At 41.0% G+C, this 22,465-nt stretch overlaps 2 protein-coding genes across 2 annotated transcripts; both read left to right on the top strand.

The window, feature by feature from the left end:
• The first annotated feature begins 1,520 nt into the window (after positions 1-1,520).
• myct1b (myc target 1b) lies at positions 1,521-3,601 on the top strand. Its single transcript, XM_084045343.1, has 2 exons — positions 1,521-1,638; positions 2,517-3,601. Exons 1-2 carry the CDS (start codon positions 1,584-1,586, stop codon positions 3,011-3,013), a joined length of 552 nt encoding a protein of 183 aa, XP_083901469.1. The 5' UTR covers positions 1,521-1,583; the 3' UTR covers positions 3,014-3,601.
• Positions 3,602-6,154: 2,553 nt separating this feature from the next.
• tulp4b (TUB like protein 4b) lies at positions 6,155-21,504 on the top strand (the record flags this gene model as incomplete). Its single annotated transcript, XM_084044560.1, has 14 exons — positions 6,155-6,406; positions 6,982-7,110; positions 7,638-7,799; positions 8,619-8,854; positions 9,499-9,599; positions 10,106-10,272; positions 11,770-11,994; positions 12,442-12,676; positions 14,377-14,509; positions 15,237-15,381; positions 15,735-15,828; positions 16,070-16,213; positions 16,367-19,878; positions 20,036-21,504. 14 exons carry the CDS (start codon positions 6,155-6,157, stop codon positions 20,150-20,152), a joined length of 5,652 nt encoding a protein of 1,883 aa, XP_083900686.1. The 3' UTR covers positions 20,153-21,504.
• Between the last annotated feature and the right edge of the window lie 961 nt (positions 21,505-22,465).

Below are 22,465 nucleotides of genomic sequence, written 5' to 3' on the forward strand. Positions count from 1 at the left end.
ACACACACACACACACACACACACACACACACACACACACACACACACACACACACACCAAAACATAGTCTCGGCCATGCCTTATGGCCTGGCCGAGAAAAAGTGCTCCTCGGAACACAGGTCTCCGCCAGGTCAGGTAGGTTATTGTGGGCCAGCAATGTTAGAATTTAGCCAATCAGGATGGAATATGAAAAATCAGGCAGATCCGTCTTGAACACTTGGCTATAGAGATAATGTGTACCGATTTGCTGGTGTTTGGACATAATATCAAAAAATGTAAATTTCACGGGAATCGGAATGGCGGAGACAATAAAATTAAAAATGCAAATGAAAAACTTTTTGAAAATATACACGCTCACAACCAACAATATTTAAGAAACATTTTCTTGTTTTGTCAACACAAATCTTGTATGGGGGTCCCTGGCACAACATATTTTAAGATGGGGCCAAACGTTTATTGACAGTTTGAGAACCACTGCTTTATGATTATGAACATTTAGGTTTTTGTACAAAAGTGACAGAAAATCATACAGTATATACTGTCGTACAATACATTATACTGTGTGGTGTAGGCCTATAGTGTGTATGTTGCACTTTACTGTAGGCTGTATTATATAATTTACATCACATATTGTTTTACACCCAGTTGCATTTCCATTACTTACAATCTCATTGCATACAGTACATCATACATCTCAATTTAGGCTCCTTCTGGCATTGATCTAATCCTTTCTTTCTCCAATGTAAACTGGAAGAGCTCTAAAGAACAAGCTGCATTGGAAGTATTACAGTGCCACCCTCTGGTAACATATTTCATTAGACATCAATTCCAAATGTTTACTTTTCTCATATGGTCTGGTCATCAATTCTATGAATTGAATACCAAGGCCAAGCATGCTCAAACTAATATTATCTATAAATTACAATATATTACTTTACTTTACAATGTATTATATTACAGCTTTCATAACAGAAACGGTTGCATATCAGCGGTTCAACTGGTGCTGGCCTACAGAGCTTTGATGGGAGGAGTGAAGAAATGGGAGCCATGCAACAATTGAAGGAAATCCCCACAGAGTCTGAGAGCTTGATAGCCTGTAGACTCTGGTGAATGGCCAGTTTTTCATTGGTAGGTTTATCTAGACACAGTTAAGATGGTTGGAAACAATGCCATCATTGTTTTGGGTCAGCAAGAGGTTGTGTTTTTAAAGGGGTAGGGGATAGGGATGTCTGTTGTGTTCTTATGTGACCCTACAGTTCTTTCCAGAAACACACATTAGCATGAAGATTAAGTTTTCATTTCATCGACAATTAAAAAAATGGAGCCACTAGCCAGCAGTGACTATTGTTAAAAAATGTTTTATTGATCCTTAGGAAATGATGCAAAAGGAAACAACCCCACTTCCCATAGCTGTGCTTCACACAGATAAGCAAAGCATTGCTAATTTTAAAAGTCACAAAAGGAAGGAAGCATGACAGCAAAGCTTCCGCTATAGCAAACACTGCAGGGGGAAAATTAGGAAAAGCTCAGTGTTCGTCTGACTTCACAATCAGTGTGGATTCTCACACCATCTTTGGCCAAAATGGCTTATAATGAAACGCATCCCTTGTTGGAAATACTAAAATCATTTAACCTAGGTAAGTGTATTTAAATGAGCTTTTAGAACAGTTATTCAATATATGAGGAATTGTTGTTGGTGTTGTGTATTTATTGACCAGCTGTGCTTTAGTCTACAAGTGTTGTACATTGTGAAATGGAGAACTTAACTGAGCTGTCAAATAAAATGTAAGCATCCATTTCACAAAAAATGTACAAATACCTAGAATTGGATTTGGAAGGATTTTTATGCACCAACCTTTTGGTGTTGCTGGTTGTTGTGGGTTGGGAGATGAGCCATAAACAGTGAACCTACACAGTGTGATGTAAGATTTTATGTAACTTCATGCCCTCAACAATTTCTCTAGGGATAGCAAGTCAATAGAATAGATCAAAATCACTTAGGCGACAAACTTAGGCAGGCCAACCCATTCCACATAATCTCAAATATCAACAAATGTATTTAACTTTTTTCTACTGATACTATTCAAGTGCCAAATATAGTGTCTCTAAGCTAATGCATTTTTCTTTATGATTCTAATGTAACTACAAATACAGAGCTTCCCAATAAGAAAATGACTCTCCGGAGGATTGGAGTGCCTGCGTCCTTGCTTTCAAGAATAAATGTTGACTAGAAAGATTAGTGAAAAAAGGGGGTTGCAGACATGCAAGAATAAAAGCACTGAAGCACTCAGGGCTCTGGGGCAACAAGAGTTAAAAAGCATTTACAGTATGGGTACTCCGACACCAACTTGGTGCCTTCCATGGACTTTTTGAAATGACTCCAATCATCATTGCAATGCAGTGCATCCTGTCTCAATTTCCTCTCATATTTAGTCTGGCATGTAGATTCCCTTTAGAGCAAGGTTAGATTCCCTTAACATGTCTCTAACATGTATTATTCCTTTTCTTATTACAGGCAATTTGATTCTAGCCTTTTGCTTGTCCATGTTAGTGGGTCTGATGCTGGGTGCTTTGATCTACGTTCTCTTGACATGGGCATCCAGGCGCACAGCCACAGCCATGATCACCAGACGCTCTAAACGGCAACCTTCGCGAACACCAAACCCTGTGAACAGCCCCATGGGCCTTTACCGAAGCACTTTCCTGAATGTCCATCGGCAGCCGTCTCTCGAACCGGTGGGCCCACTGGGAATCAAGCCCGGCGCTGAGTCCTCCACCTTTCGCCCGCAACCAAAAGGAAGCAGGGCTGGCCTGGAGACAGGGGGTGACACCCAGATCACCTTGCCTGAAGACACGGCTGCTTCAAGCTTTTCGGATTCTGTGTCCCTTGTGCCAAACAAGAGACATTCCTTCTGGCTGGGCAGCAATGGTCTTAAGGGCTTTTTGCCATCACAGACTCCTCCTCCTGCATATGACAGTGTCATTCATGCCTTTCAAGAGACTTGTACTTGAGACAGTGGATTGTTCTACAGACTATCTAGTGCTTGATCTGGTAAAGCGAAGTGTCACTGTATTTGGGAGTGCAGGCCATTGCTTATGTCTTTCAGTTCTCTCCTCACTTTAAGTCCAAAGCAGTGGTTCTTAAATCAGGACCCAGATTTTATGAAGCTGCAATGCATTACATTAAATACACAATATTCCTCAGTCCAAGTACTTTATACATGAGTAGAATTTAACTTTTTGGCCCCAAACCACCAGTTGAGAAACAGTGGCCAAAAGAAGAGGTTGAGACTGGGCAGGTTGGCCCATGTGCATGAGGAATGTGTTTTTAAGAAAGAAAAGAAAAAGAAAAAAAAAACATTGTGCAAGAAAAAATATTTAGATAGACACAATGCCTCATAGTTCTATTATGTAAAATAACAATAAAGTTTTTATGGTTTTTATTTAGTGTCTTTTCTGTGGCTTTGTACTATGAATATTAGCCTACAAAGTGCAGGTTAGAAAAGGACCGTTGGGTCAGTTTAAGCACAACTGAAGCAATAACAACTGTTAACATCTAAAGATCTGTAATGTGGGAAATGTAAGGTACATGTGTCTGTTAAAACTTAGACTCAATTTTCTTGGCATGGAATGTAAATTGTGAAAGTGGATGCTGACATATCAGCAGACAACGCGGTATGGCTAGAGCTATATTTTACAGTCTATGGCAGTGGTTCTCAAACGTTTTCATGTCAAGGACCCCCAAAATGATATGCATTTGGCTGCGGACCCCCCATCTCAAAAATATTTTGTGCCAGGGATTTTTTTGAATATCCAAAGTAGAAAATATGGTTAAAATTATTGTGAAGCTATATTGACGAAATTAGTTAATATAGCTTCCTTGGGGTACTCCCTCAAGGACCCCTGGGGGTCCCCGGACCCCACTTTGAGAACCACTGGTCTTTATGGGCTCGAGTCGTGTGAGGTTGCCAGTTTGCCACTATGAAAGAAATCCCCCTTACACTGTGTTTAAGTTGTGCATTATTATTAGTCTACGCAGCAGTCCGCCGTATGCGTCCAATACGCACTTTTTTAATTCACATGGAATTATGCATATTAGGTTTCAACAGGTTCGTGAAGACTGTGTGATGCACATATTTCACACGATTCACATGAGACACCGGGTCTATTTCCCTACGTGCCTGTCACATGGCAACCCGTTTTGGAGCCATCAAGCAAGTGCGCCAGCAGAGAGCGCCTGGCAACACGACTGCACAGCAGTGTTGCCATGTCCGCTTATTATAAGCAACGTTGGGCTTGTTTTTCTGTGTAGTTGCTTGAAAATATTGGTAGTTGAGGAGGGTTGCGGTTTTTCTGGGCTTGTTTCTAAAGTGACTATCTTGCTTATTTTGGCTTGTTTCCTAATGTTGTTTAAACCAGTGGTTCACAAACATTTTCTTGTCATGGAAACCCCCTCAAATGAATATGTATTTGTCCACAGAGACCCCCCCATCTGAAAATATTGTGTGCCAGGGACCCCCCCATACAAGATTTGTGTTTTTAAAATGTTTCCAAAATGTTCCAAAATTACCTATCTCTTTTTTCTTATTTTTGTATTTAAAAAAGAAATAGCAGATGCGACGCGTTGTGCGCTTGTAGGTCGGCTATTTTCAAATAGCCATAGTACTAGTAGCAGCCTATAGTCGCTTCTTTTGGGCTTGTTTGCATAGATCTGGTTGCTTGTTTCTCTCACACAATCTGGCCACACGACTGCACAGAGCGCTGACTGCTCACATTAACGGGAGGATCAGGTAGGCTATACGTTGAATTACATAATGTTATCTATGTCTTCCTTCAATGACTAGAGATTTATCTTCATTCCACCTCGATTTTGTTTTTTTCTCGCCTCGACAGCTTTAGATTGCTTAGACTGGTGCATGCGGTGAGAGATAAAGACGCCTTTGAATATACAGTCATTTGATGTAATTCGAATTAGTCAAAAAACCTCACCCAGTCAGCAGAGGACGGTCCTTGAATATTGTGTGAGCATATTATCTGGTGTAAGTAGACATATGTTTGTTTGCAGGTTTTTGCTACCTGAAATAGGCCGATGCATTTCTTAATCATTTTGATTAGAATAGCGTTACTGTCCGTACATTTATTTTGTACTCATCATCATCATCCCTCTAGTTGGTAGGCTATAATGTCTGGTGTTTGACGTAAGATAAGAAGAAGGGAAAAACCGGTCTATCTATTCTGTACCCATGGAGACTGAGTGTGCTGATCTTCAATGCAGTGTTGCTGTTGCATAAAGAGACTGTGGAAAAATGAATTTTCAAGGTTGATGCACTGAATGACAACGCGGCTATATTAAGAGGGAGCCATCTATAGCATTACTTGTTGAATAAGGGTCTTTCTCTTCCTTTTTTAACAGAATTGTATAGGCTATAAGCTACTACAGTTCCCCAGAACCACACCACTGGAAGATATGGGATGGGCTTGGTATTAACGAAGCCTCACATCATGATGACAAACTTTGAAGCACAGTGTTCATTGATCCACTAAATTGGGAGCTGGACACACTTTGGCTGTATGATTTCCTTTACCTCCACATAGATTTAATTTCAATGCACCACGAAGGAAGCGATCAGTCATACCACTTCAGTGTATCATCTGAATAGAAATATGGACACCTTCAGAGGATACATTCTGACCAAACATGTCCAGGAACTATGAGGTACAGTATGTTTAACTGCTCTCATGTTAGCACAGTGGTTCTCAAACATTTTCATGTCATGCACCCCAAAGTTATATGTATTAGGCAGCAGACCCTAAAATAAAAAATAATAATTTGTGCCATGAGATATATGTGTAATTTTCCAAAGTATTCAAAGATTTTCAAAGTTTTTCCATATGTTTTGGGAATAGCTGATCTACAAGCTCACAACCCATTGTGGGCTTGTAGATTTGCTGAAAATAGCCGATCTACAAGCTGTCGCTACTGCTATTTTCGCTGAACGTCTCCCCCATAGAGATGCTAGGGTTCAAGTGGTTAAATGACTACATAAACAAAGCCAGCAGTGTGATGATGACAGCATTTGAACAAACACCTGTTTCCCTTTTAACTCACCTCTTCCTCTTTGTAACCCATTACAGCCTGGTCACTCAGTAGGGATGTTGGCTGCTGTGGAACACGGTCCAATCCTCTGCAGTGACTCCAACATCCTATGCCTGTCTTGGAAAGGCCGGGTTCCCAAGAGCGAGAAGGACAAGCCAGTGTGCCGGAGGCGCTATTACGAGGAGGGCTGGCTCGCCACGGGGAACGGAAGAGGAGTCGTTGGGGTGACTTTTACATCGAGTCACTGCAGGAGGGACAGGAATACCCCCCAGAGAATCAACTTTAACCTACGAGGACACAACAGTGAGGTGTGGCTTTTATTTATTATATTTATTTTACTTTAATAACAGCACAGTGAAGAATGACCCAAAAAGAGGATGGCATATTGACATTGGCTAATACAGGTTATCAGACTTACTGGTATAGCTGTGAGCCTGCCATACCAGCAGTATCTTAAGTATGAAAGTTGTCATATGCAGTTTTGTAGAAAGGCTTTCTATTCAGTTGTTGAAAAGCATTCTATCCCACAAATCAAACCTATAAGTCACACAGTCACACTCATGCAATGTGTGCACAATGGTTTTCATTGTATTCATGACTTCACGATACAAAAATAGGGAATATTAACACATTAGATTCAGAAAGATAGATTTGTCTATTCATTATATAGTTGTTCAATAACAGAACACATAACATAACCACATGAACATAAGAAATAATATTCACTGCTGATGATGTTATGATGTTACTATTTATGTTTTATGAGTAAATGTATAGCAGTTCTAATTGTAGCTGATATATTCTTTCCCCTTTATAATATTCTGTACATACGAGAGCCCCTTGTGTTTGTGAAATGCATTAACCCTTTTTTGGACATTGGCAGGTCGTTTTGGTGCGCTGGAATGAACCCTTCCAGAAGCTTGCTACATGTGACATGGAAGGAGGGATTTTTGTTTGGATTCAGTATGAGGGAAGATGGTCTGTGGAGTTGGTAAACGATCGAGGTGCTCAGGTATGCCTTATCTAGGTAGAGCCTCAATACTGACAAGAGAACAAGACCATTCGACTGAATGCCATGTATTTATATTATATAGGGTGGTCGCTTCAGAATGTTCAGTTAGAACAATAGTCTGAGTATAGTAACTTTCTCACTGGTTAACACTACTACTAAGTGATCTAGAGTGTTAATGTTACTCATTGTTTGAGAGTACAGCAGTCAAAGGATAACATAAAACAGACTTAAAGGGTTCTTCATTTGGAGAATCCAGTTGATGAAACAAAAACAACACTTAAGCCCTATTTGATATTTTGGCTACTCAAAAATAGCCAATCTAAAAGCTCACAACACGTCGCAAAGCGATGTGTTTGGAGCTTGTAGATCGGTTATTTTAGTAAACATTTGCGTATTTGAACCTGACACAAAATCCTTTCAAATGGGGGTCCATGGCCAACTATGCATCAATTTGGGGGTCCTTGACATGAAAATGTTTGCTGTACATTCAGAGAATTAATTCAAAGGTGAACATTTTTGTCCACTAGGTGAGTGACTTCACTTGGTCCCATGATGGCACCCAGGCTCTCATTGCCTATAGGGATGGCTTTGTGTTAGTCGGGTCAGTCAGTGGCCAGAGACACTGGTCCTCAGAAATTAACCTGGAGAGTCAAATCACCTGTGGGATCTGGACGCCTGATGACCAGCAGGTATGCCCACAGAACCTTCAAACTGAATAAAAGTCAACACAACCGTAGGACTTTCAATCATAGATGAATATTTTAATTATTTGCAATTATGTAATGATCACAATTAAACAAGGCACTGTATATTTATGATGTAGCTGATGGATATATTTGTTGGGAAGGATGTTTAATAGCAGTGTTGCATTGCTCATGCAGGAACCAATTTGACCAAGAGCACGCGCAGGCACATGCATAGATTTAAAACAACTTTAAAATTCACACCTCAACAAAGTTTACAAAGGCTCCCGACTCACACCAGGTGAATTAACATAGGAATGAGCCTAGATGCATATCAATTGTCCATTGTGTGACCTGTAGTGTAGGTGTTAAGCGACGTGCGTGTCACGTCATTAAAATAGAGTGAAACCATGTTCCAATTCAGCAATGCAACACTGTTTAATAGACAACACTGAGTGCTAGTATACCAAAGAGGTTTTTGGGGGACAGTCATGGCTGAATGGATAGAGAGGCCGCTTAGGAAGCAGAAGGTCCCAGGTTCGATATCCAGCGGTCGCTATGTGTCGAGGTGTCCATGTGCAAGACTCTAGCCTAACCTCCCCCCCCGATCTGCTATTTTTGACAAATGTTGGGGGGAATACGATTTTTGGAAAAATGTGCCTATCATCTGTCTGTGGGTTTTATAAATATTTAACCAATGAAAAGTATTAATAAGAATGTGTGTACCACATTGGATCCATTGGAACAGATCATTTTTTCCATTTACTGAAAAGTAACCGTTTTGAATATACAATATAAGGTTATACTGCACAATGCTCCCTTCAGGTGTTGTTTGGTACAGCGGATGGTCAGGTCATAGTGATGGATTGCCATGGACGGATGTTAGCCCATGTTCTGCTCCATGAGTCTGACGGCATCCTGAGTATGTCATGGAACTGCCCTAGTTTCCTGGTGGAGGATAGTACAGAGAGTGACACCGACTCTGATGACACTGTTCCACCTTTAGGTACAATAAATGCTTTCCCCCATAATATACAGTTTAACCACACCCAGGTTGTACTGTGGGACAATTTGGGCATCATCTGACCAAGCGTCAGATGTTTGACGGGACAGGCCTTCCTGTGGCGCATGTTGATGTGGACCTCCTGATTTACAATTCTAAGCTTATTGACAACTCAAACTGTGTTGAATCGGCAGATGCAGACGCTGGCTTGGCTAGTGCCTCGCTCGGGTTGCCTTGCGGAGTTCAAGTCCACTTGAACTTGTAGGTGCACCTACCTTGTTTTAAATGTTTTTTACTGGTGTGTCAATGAGTTGGAAGTGAGAACGCATGTCTACATTCCATTGTCAGTTACATGACGCAAGACTACCGGGAGCGACATGACAGGTGAGCCTGTTTTGTCAAAGGTCTGACGCGACAGTAGATTTTGCCCAACTCATCAATATATTACGACCTGGGAGTGAGAATGTGTAGGTATAACTTTCCTATAGTCACTTGGTGCAATAATAATAATAATAATATTAATACATTATTAGAATTACTTACTGACTAAGCTGATCATCAAGCATACCTTACAATAACTAGGGTTCTCAGAGCTAGTGTCATAGCATATTATAAACATGTACATCAGAATTATGTTTACAAGATCGGCATGTGTTAAAAGGGACGTTTATGTGCCTTGCTTTCTTTCTTTTAAGTGCGGAGAGTGAAGCCTTTGTTGACAGTCAGCTTCTTATCAGGAGATATCAGTTTAATGAACAACTATGATGACCTCTCCCCTCACGTAATCCGTTCAGGACTCAAAGGTACTGTACTGTATAAATGTTACTTTTGCCGATGTGAATGCATGAGAAATACTGTTTCAGTGATACAGTAAAATCACTAGAAAGTTGTGCTGAGTAGAGCGTAAATCTCCACCTGGTGGCATGCCCTATAATAACAACACTGTAATGAATCTTGGTTTCTGATCCAAAGGAGTAGTCATAACACTCACTATGGAGCACTGAAGGGAGTGCTCCCTGAAACACCCCAATCGCTCACGATATTAGCAATTAAGACACTTCCCACAGCAGACACATAGACAGCGTTGAAAACATGATCTCCTGGCAGAGATGGATGGAGAGGGATTTTTGTTCTAAGCGGCTGAACCTCAGATTGGCACTGATAAATGATGCCACTAGTGCTTAGTTGAAAATGATATAAAATTATGTTTCATTTGCTGGGTTGCTAACAGCTCTAAGCAGTGTGGCCCCCCTCCCTACATTTTAACAATAGAAGAAACTCCCCTTCACTAAGGCACTCTTCTCGACAGATGTTGAGGTCCAATGGTGCTCCCAAGGAGATCTCCTGGCAGTGGCTGGGATGGAGAGACACGGGCTCCCTGCTGACTCTGCCTGTGCCTCCATCATGAGGAATGCCCTTGTCAAGTTTTATAATGTCCAAGGGGAGCACATCTACACTTTAGAGACACCTGCACAGGTAAGTGCTCTGGAATAGGACTTAATACCTCCAAGGTTTTTTATTCCTTTAATTTTTCAGCCACACAACTGTATATTATCTTTTTTTGTTCAAGGTTTCTTTATTTTATATTTTCACATTCAGGCCAATAACAAACAGCATACAAAAACAGTGTATGTTACCCCTCCCACCCCCACCCCCCAATGAAAAATGAAAACAAGTACAAAAAAAAAAAAAAAGGTATACACAGTAGAATATATATATTATAAAAGAAAGATTTAAAATGAAATCAAAAATACATAAAAAATTATAATACAAAAAATAAATACAGTGGGGTCAATTTATGGGTCATTAATGTCAGCAGCATTCAGCCTCTCGATATATTTAAAAAAAGGTTGCCAGATGGTGTAAAATTTCAGAGCACACCCCCTTGTGGAGTAGCAATGTCAAGTGATGTATAATATCATTAACCCATGATTTGAAAGTTGGTGGGAGTTTTTCTTTCCATTTAAGCAGTATCAGACACCTAGCCAAAAGGGATGCAAAGGCTATCATATTACTTGGCGATTAAGTTGTACATCATCATTTCTTGTGGAACAACTAACTCCAAACACTGCAATAGAAGCAGAAGGTTCTATGGGCACTTCTAACACTTCTGAGAAGGTTTTTGATCATGTCTGCAACAATCACATATTGGATCCATGTCAGGCACACATTTAGCTAGTTTTACTTTGGACCAGTGGAGGCGATGCATAACCTTAAACTGAATGATAGTATGTCTTAGACAAATTGAAGAGGAGTGTATTCTATCCAAGGCCTCCATCCAAACATCATTAGAGATCTGTGTCCCCAAGTCTCCCTCCCACTGATTTTTTAATAAGGTTAGTGGTTCCAAATTAAATGAGTTTAATAAAGAGTAAACTGACCCAATCACCTCTTTGGATTATTATATTATTATCTTGAACTTTTTAGATATAAACACATTTGCCTCGTTCGCTAAGCTCTGGTCCGCACATAATTTGTATTTATGAGCAAATCCAGTCCACACCTTTCCACACTCAGAGTCTGATTCATCAATTTGTTTTGGTCCGTGGATTTTGGCGGGCGTACACTCACGTAAACTCACGTCTGCTCGGAAGCAGACTAATATGGCTCAAATGTTACATATAAGTTATTAGAATGCCTTATTCTTCATGCAAAATCAATTACAATACTGCCAAACCCCAAATAAAATATTTATGTGCCCAGCATTTGTCATTATTCAATATTCTTAAATATAGCAAACATTTTTAAATCTAGTGTTTAATCAGCATACTTGGGGGATTTAAAACATACTGTATTCACACAGATACTGCACTGATAGTTTTCATAATGCTTTCTTTGAAATTAATACATTATAATAGAAAATGGAACACAGCAGGTTGGAGGGCGTTTGCTTTGGCAATACATTTTTGCTCATTCAGGAACAGAACAGATCACAAATAGAACACACGGTGAATTTCAATGCCTGTCTTTCAGAGACCCATCACTACCATCTGCTGGGGCCACAGAGATTCACGTCTTTTTCTGGCATGTGGACCAGCATTGTATGTGGTGCGTGTAGAACATAGGGTGGCCAGCCTCCAACTGCTATGCCAGCAGGGCATCGCCAGTGCACTGCGAGAGGAGAGAGACGTGGGCAAATTGAACATGCCCTCACTCCTGTGTTCCTACGTGACAACTGCTTTCATACCCACCATCAAGGTATACTGACCAATACATAACTGTAATGTTACACTAACTTACAATGACCTTTCTTTGCTTTGGTTTGGAATGGGATGTGCCCCATTAGATTTTGTATAGAACCTGCACACTTTTCTAATTTTGAATTCTGTATTTCTTTCATCACTGCTTTTATTATGTCCCTTTGTTTCTGGGTTTTGTCATTGTGCACATTAAACATTCAAAGCAGAATTTGCTATTCTGGACTAGCGTGCCAATAGAAAGAGTTGTTAATTTCATTCACAGTGCATTATGTACTCAAGGTACAAGTGTATTCAAGATACACGGTCATATATTTTTGAAGACTGCAGTAATCCCATAATGCAACTTACTGAACAAGCCCAGTACTGCAATAATGGGATGACTTTATTGTGAAACCTTTGGTCCTAAATGACCACCACCTGGCATGCTTTCCTCTCTTTGTTATAGCCTCCGATTCCTGATCCAAACAACATCCGTGACTTTGTTAGCTACCCTACTGCTGGGAATGAGCGTCTCCACTGCACCATGAAGAGAGCAGAGGAGAACCCTGAGGCAGGAGGGCCCTGCTACACCCTCTACCTGGAACACCTGGGGGGACTGGTGCCTATCCTCAAAGGACGGCGCATTAGCAAGCTAAGACCCGAGTTTGTCATCATGGACCCAAAAACAGACAGCAAAACAGGTTGGTTGAGACTTGAAAGCAGTGAACTGTCTGTAAAGCACTAAGCATATTAATAATTATATGTTAATACTTTCTTACTTTAATACTACTTACCGTCTTGTCATCTGCATTTTATGGTATTTATCTTTTAATGTCTGCTTAAAGGACAACTTTGTTTTTTTACAACCAAGGTTTATATTTTAGCTTGTAATTAAAGTAAATAAAAGATGAGTGTTAAATTTTTTTTATTTACTGCTTTCTATAGTTTTAGCAATTTTCGCGATATTTTTTACAGTGTGTGTCTAGTGGGCGGGGGCATTCTGTCCGGTGGTTAAATATGTCTTTTTTTACACAATAACCCAGCATTATCTTTATTAGTATTTACAGAAGCTTGTTTCTAGCCCCCAATAACTCACATCTGGCCATCAAAGACCACAGGACCTTTTTTTATTGTGTAAAAAAGGCATATTTAGCCACCGGACAGAATGCCCCCGCCCACTGTAAAAAATATCGTGAAAATTGCTAAAACTATAGAAAGCAGTAAATGAAAAAAAAATAACACTCATCTTTTATTTACTTTAATTACAAGCTAAAATATAAACCTTGGTTGTAAAAAACCAAAGTTGTCCTTTAAGTCAAGTCAAATCAAACTACTTAACAGACACACACGTGCGTATGTACACAGGCACATGTGCGCGCGCACGCACACACACACACACACACACACACACACACACACACACACACACACACACACACACACACACACACACACACACACACACACACACATCTTTTGCCAGGCATGAATAATCAACAAAAAAGTGTTATAACTATAGGCAACTATATTTGTATAGCACATTTCAACAACAAGGCAATTCAATGTGCTTTACGCAGAACATCAAGCAAAGGAAACACAATATTGAAATAATAAAATTACATTAGGATGCATAAAACAAAAGTTACAGTGCAGAGGAGAAAAGACAAGAAAAATACCTCAATCAAAGGCAGCGGCTTTAGTTGTGTTTGTGTTTTAAAAGAAATAAGAGTGGCAGCCATTTTCTGGGAGTTTATTCCAGATATGTGGTGCATAAAAACTAAATGCTGCTTCCCTACGTTTATTTGTGGTTGTAGGAACTATAATTTCAGCCTCTGAAATAGTGTCATAATTGTGTTGCTTCAAAACGTGGGATTTATTACAAGAGCTCACCCCACATTCACATTCCATGTCCAACATTCACCTTGAGTAAAAAAGAAAGGAACCTGCAGAGTGTGTGATCCATGTTACTTTATATAATAGGGTCTGGGATATAGATTGTGTAAGGAGGTAGGGGACATTTCTGGCCTGGGTATACAATACAGAAATAGTCTGTGTGATGAATTCGCTGCTGCAGTTGCTACTGGCCTCTGGTCCCACAAAACACAAACAAAATCTGCTTCTGTTAAGGTTATGTAAGGCATTTCTGCTTCGGCTGAGAGAAAAAGAAAAGTAAGGACAGAAGGGACTCCACTCAACACAAACTGAACCAGATCCAGGATGCTGCGTTTATTTTGCACACACACAGAGCTGATCCACCACGACCCTCAAATGTCCTTTTTGATAATTGTCTTTAAACTGCAGATACTCTATGCCATTTATTCCTGTCTTGGGCAAATCATGATATTGATTAATAATGCAAACTCACCTTCGATGTAATTTCTTTAATTTTTCTTTTTTCTAGATGAGGTTTGTGTGAATACCATGATCGCCTACACTGACAGCTGTAACTGCTCGGACTCCAGTGACATTGAGCTGAGTGATGAGTGGGTTGGGAAGAAATCACCGAAGTTATCACGAGGAAACAGGTTACCTCTGTGATTCTCAACCCTTTTAATTTCAATTTATTTATATGCATTTATATGCATTATGCCACAGACCTCTTTATCTCTGGGAGCCCAATCCACACGATAATAACCTCATTGTTAATTTAACTCTGAGACTGTACAAATGGAACCAAATTGACCCATAGGGGTCCATTTTCCATTTGTACACTCTCAGAGTTACAGAACCATAAGTGTCCATTTGATTCCTAACTATCTGGCTAATAGCTGGGGACCCCCTGGATCCCCCTCAAGAGAAACAGTGGGTTACCTAAACTTGCTAGGTCATAAAAGTTGAGAGAGTTCATTCACACAATGTACAGCCATCATACACAACGCTGAATGGGTGGGATGTTACTAGATCACAACAATTTAGAAAGTGTAAGGTACTGTATGTTGTCAGAAGTATGTAGACTTTCTGGGTCTTATTGTATTTTCGTATGGTGCAAATCCCAAACAGATTCCAAATGATGCTTCTACCATGTTAAAGTAAACTATAAATAAATGATTAGGAATTACATACTATACTTTGGTTTGATTCCATAACGTATACAATGTATCTATATACTCTATATAATCAAACCAAACGTATACAATGTATCTATATACTTTGGTTTGATTCCATAACGTATACAATGTATCTATCATCCATCAGCAAGTTGTATTCTGATTCTAAAATGCCTCATTGAAGGTACAGATGATTAACTCCTTTGTTTTGAAGGATGAACATGGAATCTAGAAAATCTCCCAAACTCTCACGGGCTCATCAGGAAGGCCCAAGATCTCCAAGGCTGCCAACAAAGAAGCCTCCAGTTCGGTCCCCCAGTCTGACACGTAGAGAGTTCTCAATGGATGGCATCACAGAGGTATCATAGTACAATGTGATTCAAAACCTATCTGTAACCACTCAAGCTGTGGTGGTTTCATTCTGTCCCTACAGTCCCTACCCTTATGTAAGGGTGGTAATACTCTTAACAATGAGTGATGTTTCCAGTAATAAGCAAGGTGGAAATGTATTCAAACAAACTGCTCCTGATAATTGCAGCTAAATCCTTTCCATACCACTGCAAAAACACAAGACAAAGCAAACTGCATTAATATAGTATGTTATATCCAGTGATTATTACAATACAGCCTTTAGACTGAATTCCATGTTTTTAGTGAGTTTCTTTGTCATTAATGATAATTCCTTCTTTGTATTTCTGCTTTTACTTTGCAGCACAATTACCTAGCTCAAGTTACATCAAACATCTGGGGGACAAAGTTCAAAATTGTTGGACTTGCTTCCTTCCTGCCTGCCAATCTTGGCGCAGGTAATTATGACAAAATAAGCTCATTAGACAATACACAAATCTTTGTCAATTTGTTAGGTTTTTGAACTATGAGAATAATAGAGGAGTTTTGCTTTTTAGGTCAAAGTTTTTAGGTCAAAGTTAAGGAAGGTCAAAGGAAAGTTAACAAGTTAGATGATATTCCTAGAGTTCGTCTTTCAAGTTAACAATCACTTTCATGTCAGAGTAGGTGTCATATAAATGGTGAATTTCTTTGTTTCAGTAATCTACAAGACCAGTTTGCTTCACCTGCAACCAAGACAGATGACCATCTACCTCCCAGAAGTGAGAAAGATATCCCTCGACTTCATGAGCTTACCTGTTTTCAACCCCAATGTCTTCAGTGAGGATGAGGATGACTTGCCAGGTAATGAATAATTGAATAAATTAGTGATCAGATGAACATTAATTAATGCACAATATAGTTTTTAAACACTGGGAATCTCTTTTTAGCCACTTATTACACAGTACATGTATTAGTTATTATGTCACCTATTACATGCTCTCTGTTTCTTTCCAGTGATGGGTCCCTCTGGGGTGGCAGGAGACAACCCTCCATGTACAGTCAACATACCTATTGCGCCTATCCACAGCCCCGCCCAGGCCATGTCCCCAACTCAGAGTATTGGTCTAGTCCAGTCTCTGTTGGCCAATCAGAATATTCAACTTGATGTTTTGACCAATCCCACCGCCACTGCAGCAGCTGCGGCTGCGGCTGCAGCAGCCTCTGCACCTGTTCCTGATCACAGCCAGGATGCAGTTGCATCACCGTACCCAGTGCCAGCTAGATATCCTAACCCAGGACAAGTGATCTTCAATGGGCTGGAGATGGGTCCTCTTCTCCCTGGTACTCTACCGCCTCCACCTCCACCCCACCATCTTCCACCCCAGCCACATTCACAAAGGTCTCATCCACAGCAAACTCACCAACAGCAGTCAAAGCATTCGCAGCAGATGCAAACACAACAACAACAACAACAGCAGCAGCAGAAAATGCAGCATCCACAAATACAGCAGCAGCAGCAACAACAACATCATCATCATCATAATCATCATCAACAACAACAACAACAACAGCAGCAGCACCATCATCAACAACAACAACAACAACAACATCACCAAACACATCAGCAGCAGCAGCAGCAACAACTGCAAATGCAGCAGCAATTGCAGCAGCAACATCAACAGCTACAGCAACTACATCACCATCAACAACAATTACTACTACAACAACAGCAACAACAACAACAACAACAACAACAACAACAACAACAACAACAGCAACAGCAACAACAGCAGCAGCACCAACAAATACCACAAAGCCAACAGCAGGTGCCAACTCAACAGCAACTTCAGCACCAGCACCAACTAGCGCAGCAACAGCAACAGATGCAAATGCAACATGAGCAGATGCAGCAACAGCAACAACAGATGCAGCAGCAACAGCAGCAGATTCGGCAACAGATCTTGGAGATGAGACAGCAGCAGCAGCAGCTTCAGCAGCAACATCAACAAATTCAGCAGCAGCATCAGCAGATGCAGAGGCAGCATCAACAAATGCAACAACAACTGAAGATGCAGATCGCCTTGCCCCCGCCTCCATCTGGCTATCCAACCATTTCCCTGCAACAGATTCACCTGCTGCCACAGATCCCTCCTCCCCCTACCACAGAGCCTGGGCTGGACAGGGGAGAGCATGGGCACACGTTGAAGCCAAGCCTGCCCCGGTCCTTACCACCCGCTTTCATCGAAACAGATGGGTCAATTGAGATCCAGATGAGAAAGGTGAATCCGCCTCCTCCGTATCCAGGCACTGTGGTGTCTGCACCTGCGGCGACCACCTCGGGTCCTCCTCAAACCCTAATCACGAACTGTGACAGTCCGAGTGTCCTGGCCCCCGATCCCTGCCTGAAAAAGGACGAGTTCTTGCTTCACCCTATCACTCTACAGTACCCAACACCATTGGGATATGAAAGGATCACCACCTTTGATAGCAGTGGGAATGTGGAGGAGGTTTGTAGACCACGCAGGCGCCTCATTCGCAACCAGAACACCTACACTGTTCAAGGCATTGGGGGCTCAGCAACACTCAAAGTCACCTCATCAGAGAATAAGAAAATACAGCTCCCCTACAGCTCAGCAACTCTAAGCCGTCTCTCTGTACCCCGTTACTCAATACCCAGTGGAGACCCACCCCCTTACCCAGATTCGGCAAATCAAGTCACAGCAACACTTCCTCCTCCCCAAAGAATTGATAACAGTCTGATTCATGCCACCCTAAGACGTGACCGCAGAGACCTAAGTCTCAAAGTACCTCAGATGATGGAGAGTTCAAGAACCCTTCCCACCAAGGCTAAGATGAATAGTGCACTGGCTCATTCTTATCAGCAGAGGGTGGCTACTGCTTTGTATACATGCACTCAATGTAGCAGCAATAGCAGCAGCACAAGTGTTAGTGTCAGTGGTGGTGGGACCAGCAGTAGTGGTATTGCTGGTGGTACAGTGGTTAGGCAGGACTTCCCACCAGGGAAAGGTGCCCATCACAGCACCATCATTGTGCACTCCAAAAGTGCCTCACCTCTGGCCTCCCAGTCATCTTATAATCTCCTGAGTCCCGCTGAAAACAGTAGGGACAGAACAGTGTATGTCAACTCTGCCTTTACTGAAGATGAGTCTTTAGGTCAGCAGTGTCAACTTGAGAAGTCTGTGCGTCACCTGACTCTTGGTGATGTAAGCTTAACGGTGAAACGCCCACCGCCATACCAGTGGGACCCGTCCACCACAGAGGAGTTCTGGCTCTCCCCAGAGCAGACTATGTTAGCCCCCCCACCGGCACCACATAAACCACCCCCGCTCATCTTCAGTCAAGCTCAGCACTTGGACATGACCCGAATCCCTTTTGTACTTACAACCAAGCCTCCAACAAGTCCAAGCACTAGCACTCTCACTTTCCCATCAGGTTACCAGATATCTCTCTCACCTTTTCCCCCAAGTGTTGGCCACAATGGATCCCCACTACAGACTGTACAGAGCCCTCCATCACAGTGCCCACCAAATGAGGGAGTAGCCCCAGTCCCTTTTACCCAACAGGACCCCAGCCTGGTCTTGCCACCGGGCTACCCGCCCAGCCTGGCTAACCTGGCTTGCTGCCCTCTCCCTCCGATGTACCCAGGGGCCAGTGCATGTGCAGGAATTCAGCTGCACCCAGTTAACTTGCACCCCTGGAATCCTTACCCTTGCCCACCTCCCATGCAAGACCCCCCAGCTCATCCAGGATCCCATCCACCACCCCTCCCCACCAAAACTCATCAGATGTTAGAGAAGCCGATTCTGTCCCCACCACCTCCAACTGCACCACCTCCACCACCCCCTCTACCCCCTCCACCTCCTCCAACTGAGCTTATTCCATCGAAAGGTGCAACAGAAGACCTGGCAGAGTCTGCTAATAACTTCCCAGAGCCATCATCCCTGAACGAAAGCCCCGTCCCACAGGAATCTGAGCGATTCAGCAAGAAGAGCCGCAAGAGGCTTGACAGCAGAGCCGAAGAGGCCAACATACCCACCGTCTCAGAGGGAAAATCGAGAAAGGAGGGACGCGCACTCTCCGATTTCAACACTCTCATATCCAGCCCAAGGCTTGGAGGCAGAGAGAAGAAGAAGCCTAAGGGCCAGAGAGAGCCACTCAACAAGACAAAGAAGATGAGCAGAACCACCAATGAGTTCCAGGACAGTTCAGAAAGTGAGCCAGAGCTTTTCATCAGTGGCGATGAACTCATGAACCAGAATCAGAGTAGTAAAAAAAGCTGGAAGAGCAAGCGCAGCCTGCGCATGGCAAACGAGCTGGAGGAGATCAAGTGCCGCAAGGCCAACGAGAGAGAGGACCGCAGTTTGGGGAGTCAGGGATTTGTCTATGTCATGGCGAACAAACAGCCCTTATGGAATGAAGCCACACAGGTCTACCAGCTTGACTTTGGAGGTCGTGTTACCCAGGAGTCAGCAAAGAATTTTCAAATTGAGCTGGATGGCAGACAAGTATGATATTTTTTTTATGTCTTAATCACTTGATGCTATAGTAAAATGGAAATAATGAATTGTTGATTCCATGTTAATTATATGCTATTGTGTAAGAAATGTCTATGGAAGCTTTGTATTCTGTGTCCCTAATGCATTTTTCTTTATATTTCTTTAGGTAATGCAATTTGGGAGAATTGACGGGAATGCATATATTCTGGATTTCCAATATCCTTTTTCAGCAGTGCAGGCATTTGCTGTGGCCTTAGCCAATGTTACTCAAAGGCTTAAGTGAAAATGTGATCTATCTGTGATGTTACAAAGCAAAGAAATATTTATTATAAAATGGTTATGGATTTGACCTATAAATGTTGGAGCTGTCAAATACAAGGTGTCTATGGTCTTTTTGCAAGATCTTACACATGCAAATGACTTACAAACAATCCTTGCAAGGCAATGGTAACCTACTGTATGTGAATGCTCATGATAGAAAACATTACAAATCATTATAGGCTAAGTGATTATAATTTTGAAGGCATGCAAGCCAGTATTGTTAAATTATTCTGTTAAATTCACAAATGAAACACACTGCTTAAGCAGGACATTGCAGGAAAAACATGATTCATCCAGTCATTCTTGACTGGATAAATTAAATGAATAAAGAGTAAGACAATAAAATGTTAAAAGGGCCATTCCTGAATGGGACTTGTGCCACTGTAGTGCCAATGACATCGATTCACTCTTTAGTTGACTGACTGGTTATAATAGGACTAGTCTTGTGATAGATTAATAGCTAATGATTATTTTGAATTATGGACGTATCTCAAGTCCATTTCCGGCAGCAAGTCATACTGTATTTGACATAATCATGAAGAAGAAAAAAACATCTGGTACTGTATCAATATTAATTGTTAATTAGGCCATTAATATCTGTAAGATCAGTGGGTTGTTTTTTCTGAATAAATGAATCACAACTTTTTATTATACCCTATCAAACTGATTTTGAATTTAATTTAATGTCTTTATTTGTGCCAGTATTTGTCATTCATATATTCCATAAATTAGTTCAAGGGCAAGCTTTTCCATGTGTTTTGTATTTTTAATCTTTCATACAGTATTATCTATTTCAAATGTTTGATGTGCAATGGGAGACCATACTGATTGTGTAAGTGCAACATGAAATGTTGAGCAACTTAGTCATAATGTTCTATGTTACTTCTATGAAGTGGTCCAGTGGAGATATCTTGCCTTCTTTTGGCCACTGTACTGTGAATCATTAATCATTATTCATAGTCAAGTACCACAATCTGTTTTAAATCCGTGCAATCAATCATTTTGTACGTTTTTAGTGTCACTTTTTCAAATGGTTGATGGCGAATATTGGAATGAAACTGATCATTTATTCTATTCTATTATTTATGTGAGCTTTTAATTGAATGTGTTAGTTGATACTACATGATTCTGTCCTTTATCATTGAAAAAACTCCACCGCTGAAGTGGTCCATGTTTTGAGAGATGGAAGAACATTAGGCTATGTCTCTGTGTGACCAGGTAGGCTACATGGGACAAAAAATATAGATGCCCTGTCTTTGATCAGAGCTCTGGGTTTTCTTTAGCTTGGTTTGCGCTGTTTTTCTGTCCGTTGGTGTTCATGAAGCTACTTGAAAACTGCATTTGAATGTGAAGTGCTTTGCCTCTTTGGAGTTCATGCTGCTTCAGTTAGATAGAGCTTTGTCTGCATTAATGCTCCCTTCTTTAGGATTGAGGTTGTACTTGCAAAAGATAACAAAATGCTGCTTGCCTTGCACTCTATATTTAGTAAAGAGCTTAATATTATATGCTAAATGTGTGTTGATTTGTTCAGAATTTAAGTAATTAAACAATTTGCCTTTGCTTCATGATGATATTGAGAGCTATTGAATGTTACACTTAAAAAAGACAGAAAGCTGCTGGAAACATTGCATATTAATAAATGTTAAAAGTGTAAAGATGTGAACATATCCAGTAACTGACATTTGTTTTGTGTTGTTTCAAGTTTATTTCAGAGTAACTGGAGAAATGATCTGAAGAATCATTCAAAGCAGCGAATTTGCATTCTAAACTGCAGCTTTAGAGACTTAACAGCCTACAGTGTGTCTCAATTATCAGCATTACTGCCCAATGAATATTTGGTTGCCTGAAATGATTATTTCTTATTTTGTAAAAGAAAATATATGACTATAGGTTCATATGGACCTACTGTAGGTTCCCCAACAATAACGTAATAAAACATTTCATTTCAAAGTATTTTGTCTTACTTCCAGCTGATACTTTCTTCCTCTGTTATTTCAATTTCCAAGGAGGCGCCTGTGTGTTTTGTGTACATGTAATTGTGCAGCATCAAAGATAATTGATTATATGCTTTTTGGTTTGACAAAATGCCACATCATCCCTGCCCCTGTCACTTTCTGCCATTTACCTAAGCATGTGCCTAATGCAGTGGTTCTCAAAAAAATCATGTGAAGGACCCCCAAATGTCTATGTATTTGGCTGCGGACCACCATCTGAAAAGATTTTGTGCCAGGGACCCATTCACAAGATTTGTGTTCAAAAATATTCAAAAACTAAA

The sequence above is a fragment of the Gymnoscopelus microlampas genome, assembly GCF_963454915.1.
Source record: "Gymnoscopelus microlampas genome assembly, chromosome: 20".
In the NCBI taxonomy this organism is placed as follows: Eukaryota; Metazoa; Chordata; class Actinopteri; order Myctophiformes; family Myctophidae; genus Gymnoscopelus; species Gymnoscopelus microlampas.

What these genes read in the sequence shown, in the direction of transcription:
- myct1b (XM_084045343.1), top strand. Translation starts at nt 1,584, where the DNA reads ATGGCTTATAATGAAACGCATCCCTTGTTGGAAATACTAAAATCATTT. An exon ending in ACTAAAATCATTTAACCTAG is followed by an intron (nt 1,639 to 2,516) that starts GTAAGTGTATTT and finishes TTCTTATTACAG; the next exon opens with GCAATTTGATTCTAGCCTTT.